Source organism: Talpa europaea (assembly GCF_964194135.1).
Source record: "Talpa europaea genome assembly, chromosome: 7".
NCBI lineage: Eukaryota > Metazoa > Chordata > Mammalia > Eulipotyphla > Talpidae > Talpa > Talpa europaea.
Window position 1 is genome coordinate 121,084,239 of NC_140074.1, and position 7,210 is coordinate 121,091,448.

At 45.0% G+C, this 7,210-nt stretch overlaps 1 protein-coding gene across 1 annotated transcript; it reads left to right on the forward strand.

Annotated features, from left to right (window-relative positions):
* Positions 1-273: 273 nt before the first annotated feature.
* Positions 274-6,008, forward strand: G6PC1 (glucose-6-phosphatase catalytic subunit 1; the record flags this gene model as incomplete). Its single annotated transcript, XM_084236502.1, has 5 exons — positions 274-503; positions 2,282-2,391; positions 3,282-3,387; positions 4,241-4,356; positions 5,497-6,008. 5 exons carry the CDS (start codon positions 274-276, stop codon positions 6,006-6,008), a joined length of 1,074 nt encoding a protein of 357 aa, XP_084092628.1.
* Positions 6,009-7,210: the final 1,202 nt, after the last annotated feature.

Consider the following 7,210-nt stretch of genomic DNA (forward strand, 5'->3'; position numbering starts at 1 on the left):
CCGATCAGGCTGTTTTTGTGTGCCTGGTTTTCTATTTTACGTAAATCACTCTGAACACGTTTGCATCAACTTACTGGAGATGCACCTTTGATCAATAGATTTTAGACAAAAGTGGTTTTTGAGTCCAAAGATCAGGGCTGGGTTGACATGCAGACTGGATACAGGGCGTATAAAACCAGGGCACGGTGCAGGCTGATAGCAGAGCAATCGCCACCAAGTGTGAATAACTGCAAGGGCTCAGCTAAAAGCCTCTGAGGGACCAGGTGAGTGAGGATGGAGGAAGGAATGAATGCTCTCCATGACTTTGGGATCCGATCAACGCAGTACCTCCAGGTGAATTACAAGAACTCCCAGGATTGGTTCATCTTGGTGTCGGTGATTGCAGACCTCAGGAATGCCTTCTATGTTCTCTTCCCTATCTGGTTCCATCTTCGAGAAGCTGTGGGCATCAAACTGCTCTGGGTAGCTGTGATTGGTGACTGGCTCAATCTCGTCTTTAAGTGGTAAGTAAACGCTGAATGGAGAGGAGACTGGCAAGCAAAAAGGCTGGCATTCTCTCTGGAATTGTCTGTCCTTTGGAAAGTTGCCTCCTCCGAGCTATTCGGGAAGCTACAGGTGACTCCCCTCCTGACTTTGGATCATCTACATAAAGAGGAAAGACAGGAAAAAAAGTAATCCTGACAGTGAGAAAAGATTATTTCGTGTGGATGGAAGACTGATGGATTCACTGGAAAGTCTGAATTACAGGCGAAAAGCACCAAGGCACAGTTTCATTATTTTGAAGCAAAGTAATGAAGGTGGAGGTAGAGTATAAAGGAAGAAAGAAAAAAGGAAACATGTAGATCATTTCAAAATCTGCTCTTGGGATTACCAGAAGTTATCCAGAGAGCTGGGCTCCAGACAATCTGCCATCCACCAACTGCATGTCCTGTCCAGTTGCAAGTCATAGCAACTCTGAGTTCCTGCTTCCTAATCTATAAATGTAGGTTCTCTCTGGGACTGTTGCAGAACTAAATTCTAGCCTTTTACCCAGGCAGGGGAAGAACAAGCAGTACTTTAGGAATGGTGAGGTCAGGAAAACTTTATTACTCATGCATGAGGTCTCAGAGCTGGGTAGTCCCATAAGGTCTGAGCACTGGTCTAGACACAAAGAGTTTCTTTTATACACAAGCACTTTACATTGATAAAGCTGGTTAGTTAGCATACAAATTCTTGACACAGGAAAAGGGGAAGGATACAGATCTTCCAGGATGGCCTGGGAGATCAATCAGCCTAGCAGGCTGCCAGACTTTGTTTAGATACGCTTATTAAGGAAGCAAACTTATTATTTACTTTACATTTCCAGGTCTATGACTCTTTAACAGGGAAAGATTTCTTTTTCTTAGCAGTTCCCTTTCAGGACCTTAACAGTTATGATCGTTAACATTTAGTATGTAACAGGCCATGTAGGGTATTTACCACCATATTACAGAGGAGACCAACACAGGAGACCAACAGAGGCAGGACTTAAGCCCAGGCAGGCTGGTTTCAGAGGCAAGCATCTTATGAGCTATGTGCTACGTGATAGCTACTGCTGATTAACTTACTCTTTTGGTCTTTTGGAAGGGGGGTGGGGGAGAGAGTCATAATTTTGTCACTTTCTAATCTTTACTGTGTATATATTACCATCATGCTCACTTTCAAGCTACTGATGGATGCATCCAATTGTAAAAATCCTGAATATTTTACAATCATTAGCCAATACCAGCTGACTCTAAAACATTACTTTATGTAATGTTTATACATATGTTTAAAATACGTTGGCCTCTATTTCCTCATCTAGAAAATGAGCTGGCCAGAGGTGGCGGGGGTGGGGGGGGTGTGGTGGAGGGGGAGAAGATTCACCAGAGACAGAGTGGGGAACAGAACAGGCAGATCTACTGAAATACACTGCTGAGGGGAGCAGCGGGTGAGACAGAAGAGGTCTGCTGTGCCATGTGGGTCAGCTTCCTGGCTGGGGATCCGAACTCAAACTCGTGCTGCAGTGACTGCAGATAGCTTCATAGAGCTGAGATTTAACCCTTTGCACCACCAGGGAGGCCCTCAAAAATCAACTTATATAAAAGATGTATTATAAAAGTCTCCCTCCATGCCTCTTGCAGCCACCATTGCCCTTCTTGAAGGCTGCCAGATGTACCGGTTTCTATGTAGGATCACATGGGGTCTCCTCAAGCTAGTCTCTCTTTAAGGTGTGGCCTCAAGGCCATCAGTGACTCCAGACATGGGTTCTGCTTTTCCACAGGATTCTTTTTGGACAGCGCCCATACTGGTGGGTCCTGGACACTGACTACTACAGCAACACCTCAGCGCCACTGATCAAGCAATTCCCGGTCACCTGTGAGACTGGACCCGGTGAGAGGCCCACCCTGTGGAGGCCAGGCCCCTAGGTGGGCCATGAGCACAGTGGACGCCTGTTAACAGTCACGGTGGATGATGTTGCCTTTATGGGGGTGGGAGGAAAGTTATTCCTTTGAGTTCTCGTCATGGGCTTCAACTTGGCAGCACTTCAGCAAGGCCTTCCTGAATAGCATGTGGCTGCTACTTTAGAAATCTGTCTAAATCTCTAGAGCAGAGAGGCAAGGTCACCCTCATGGGCAAAAGGCTCACCATGGCCCTGTGTCCAGGGGAGGAAAGTGGTACACACCTGAGTCCCTGACTGTCTTCCGAGAGACAGGCCCAGTAGATGTGTCTCCTCAGCTGACAGCCCAATCCCACACTTGTTTGTATTAACTGGTTACAGCCAGATAGATATTATCCAAGCAAATGATAGACTTAGCTTTCCATGGGAAGGCGCACTATCCAACCACTTCACTCCCCTCAGGTCTCAGTGCCACGTCCCTACCGCAGGGACACTATCCCTGAAGAGGTAATGGAGGACAGGTTGGTTTGCAGTTAAACACCCAGTATGCAGATTCTTTACACAGTCTCTAGACTGTACATAACTATAAGGAAAAAAACTGTACAGTGGTTTTGCTTGCCACTGTATTCTCAAAGCTTACCACAGTGCTGGGCCTGTGATAAAAACTCAATACATATTTGTTAAATAAATGACTAAATGGATAAATGAATGGATGCAATGGTGAATGGATTGCTGGACAAGTAGATGGGCGGATGGATGGATGGATGGATGGATGGATGGATGGATGGATGGACAGATGCACGGGTAGATGATGGCCCTGAGCGGCTTCCCCAGTGGAAACCTCTCACCTTTAGTCCATTTATTCATTCTTCCCTGCTTTTAGGGAGTCCCTCTGGCCATGCCATGGGCGCTGCAGGTGTATATTACGTGATGGTGACATCTACCCTCTCTATCTTTCGGGGAAAGAAAAAGCCAACCTACAAATTTCGGTAAGAACCTACCACTGGGATGGGGGTGGTAGAGGAGGCTCTCCCTGCAGTTCATACAGCACTTCTCTCCCTCACTTTCCCCTGGCCCATCCCTTGGGTATCAACCTCGGGTTGGTACTGATAAGTATTGAGGTGTGTCTGTTGAGGTTGGACATTAGTGTTACAGAACGTTCCTGAGAGCAACTCCTAGTTTTTATTTTTTAAAGATGTACCTTAATTATTTATGCATACAAGATCTGGGGTATAGGCCAAAGGTGTGAGGGGTGAGAGGATTCACCAGAGACAGTGTGGGGAGCAGAACAGGAAGATTGACTGAAATACACTGCTGAGGGGAGCAGCGGGAGAGTCAGGAGAGGTCCGCTGTGCCATGTGGGTCAGCTCCCTGGCCAGGGATAGAAATTGCTGCTTATAGCATCATAGTGCTGAGACTTAATACCTTGCACCACCAGGGAGGCCTGCAACCCCTAGTTTTACAGATAGTGAAACAAGGAGGGGGCCTCTCAAGACCAGATAGTGAGGACATGCAGCATTTAAATAAAAACCCATTTCTGTACCAACCCTGGAGTCTCCCCATCCAGGTTAAAATAAGTGGAAAAACTATTCCTACCACAGGGAGTTCTGGCTTGCAGTCACTGTGCAAATCCTTAATTATCAAACTCCCATAAAACAGGGAAGCTAAAACCCACATAGTCAAAGTTTGCCCATTGGCCACAGGCATCTTTGAGAAGTTCAGTTTACAAAAATTCCATCAATGGCACCAAAGTTTGCCAAACTCCAGACTTCAAGCCGGGGCTGTTTTCTTTGCTGAAGGATCTGTATCCTGGTTCTGTTACGGCTGCCTCTTCCATTGCAGGTGCTTGAACATCGTTTTGTGGTTGGGATTCTGGGCCGTGCAGCTGAACGTCTGTCTGTCGCGAATCTATCTTGCTGCTCATTTTCCCCATCAGGTTATTGCTGGAGTCCTGTCAGGTAGGGGCGCTACGGCTTCCTCCCTTCCTCCCTGCCCATCCCATGCCTCCCTCATCAGGACAAAACTCCTGTATCCCAACCATGTTGTATGTATAATCGGTAAGCAATCTGATGATTAATTTCTATAGGAAAGCTCAGATCTACACAACTAAAAGTGTTCCAGAGAGGTGGCAATACACTAGCTTGATTTATTCAACTGAACTAGCTTGAAATTTCCAAGCTTTTTGCATTCTTTCTTTCTTTCTTGGAAGTGGCCCCTTGCTTAGTTTAAGGGAATCTACCAAATTTAACTAATGGACACATTATCCTCAGAAAGCTCTTTAAGTATTCACTTGAAAACCTAAAAGATTTCCACAGCTGGTCTTTTTTATAGGTTCAAAGGTTTGAATATTTGTGTTTTCTTAGATCCAGTTAATAAGGGCCAGGGAAGATTTAGATTAAGTGTAAGAAGAATTTCTTGACTTTGTGGGAGGTACTGGAATAGAAAACCTTAGGGAAAGTGTGGAATTTCCCCCTGAAGATCTGAAATAACAACACAGGAGCAAAGAACCATTGTTGAAAACAAGGGAGATAATGGTTTCATGGCAACCACAGAAGTAACACAGCATTTAGTCCCAGGCTCCAGGTTTGAAGAAGAGCCTGGGTATCATGTTACATGAAAGGCTTAGCAATGTTGAGGTCAGAGAATGTAACTGTCCTCCAACCTGTTGCAGAGGCTCAAGCTTTACAACTGACTAAATCTTGCAGAAAGAACTGAGACCAACAGATGGCCTTAGTGAGGGACACATTCCAGGTCAGGACAAGAAAGAATATTTTTTTGATAATCAAATCCAGTCAAAGATGAAATAGGCTGCCTAAGTGGAAGTGAGTTCTCCCCGCCATGGGTGTTCAAGTAGAGATAGGAGGATTCCCCCTCAGGAAACTTGCTCATGATTTGATGCTTCCATCTGCGTCGGTAGCGCAGGGCAGGCTGGAGTCATGTATGGGAACAAACCTCTAACCTGGCACCTGTCGTTCCACAATGTCTATCTGGCAATCCACAGCAGCAGTGCAGATGGCATCTCACCCCTTGCTCCAAACAACCTCTGGATGAGAGTCCAACTCTTGCTATTTCTCACAGACTTTCTTTCTTTCTTTCAGGTATTGCTGTTGCTGAAACTTTCCGCCACATCCAGAGCATCTACAATGCCAGCCTCAAGAAATACTTCTTCATTACGTTCTTCCTGTTCAGTTTTGCCATTGGATTCTACCTGCTGCTCAAGGGCCTGGGTGTCGACCTCCTGTGGACTCTAGAGAAAGCTAAGAAGTGGTGTGAGCGGCCAGAGTGGGTACACATTGACACCACGCCCTTTGCCAGCCTTCTCAAGAACCTGGGGACACTGTTTGGCCTGGGGCTGGCTCTCAACTCCGGCATGTACAAGGAGAGCTGCAAAGGCAAGCTGAGCAAGTGGTTTCCGTTCCGCCTCAGCTGCATCGTAACCTCCCTCGTCTTCCTGCACCTCTTTGATTCTTTGAAACCCCCATCCAAAGTCGAGCTTGTCTTCTATGTCCTGTCCTTCTGCAAGAGTGCTGCAGTGCCCCTGGCATCTGTCAGTCTTATCCCCTACTGTCTTGCCCAGGTCATGGGCCAATCGGACAAGAAGTCTTTGTAAGGGATGTGGAGTCTCCATATTTAAAATCAATGATCATGCCAAGGATTGAGGGTGGCTAGGTCTTCTGCCAACCCATTTTGAAGCCAGAGGTGCTAGAGTCAGCTCAGGTGACCCTCTCCAACCTTTGCAATTCTAATTGTAACAGGTGACTTTTTTGAAAGCTAAGGAGGCTATTTGAGAAAATCCTATCTGCTAGTAGTTGTCTTTCTGGATTTTCCCCTGAAGACTTACTGGTTCTTTTGTCAGATATGCAAAAGCAAGACTTGCAGGTAAGACTAGCTCACAATCCTGGGCTGGAGATCCCAACTGAGAATTTTCTATTCGTGCTCATCCTTACCCAGAAAAGGAGAAAGCAGCAGTGGATTTGTTAGGGAAGGAAGGATACACTAAGGAGGATTTTTTAGTATTTTGCCTCTCAGGCATATTACATGTCAAATAACATCTAAATGTTATTTGTAAAATGTTTATTCAAATCTTTAGGTAAGAGACAATCGATAGTGGAGGACCAACTTAAAGTATAATTAATAGGTAGTTAGTGGAGCAATTCTATTTCTTGTATTTTTCTATTATACATCCATGGTCTTTGTGTTTATAAGGATTTCCAGATGACTGTGGTGACCTAGACATTGTACTAGGTCAAAACATTCAGCCATGGTAAACTTCTCTTCCACCACGTTGGATCTTCCTCCTTAGCCCAGCTCTGCCTTCTCCAGAACTTTCCACTGGCTACACTCACCCTGCTGGACCCTCAGATGCCTACAGATGACTCTGGTGGCACTTTTTTATGTTCACTGAAACTCTGAAATCTTGAGTAAAATGGCAAGGAGAAGGCAAGGAGATGCAAGGATTCCTCCTCCAGAAGGTCACTCCAATATTACATTTGACTCCTGGAGGGTAAATATGACTCCTTTCTCTATCCCAGGCCAACCAAGAACACATTCTTAGAGGAAAAGCCAACTCCTCCTTGCCTATTCTCCAATCCCAGCTAATTTGCAGAATATAGCCTTTAAAAAAGTGTTAATGTCTATTTATTTGAGATGCCTTGTTTTTGCTACTGATTATATAGTACATCATATATTATCATTCACATCAACCATTGTGGTTATAAGATCTTTAAAAAGAAAAATATATGTATGCAGTATTTTATTAAAACAACATTTTATTTAAGAGCTAATTCTTGTTGATTACTGTATTTTAGAGGC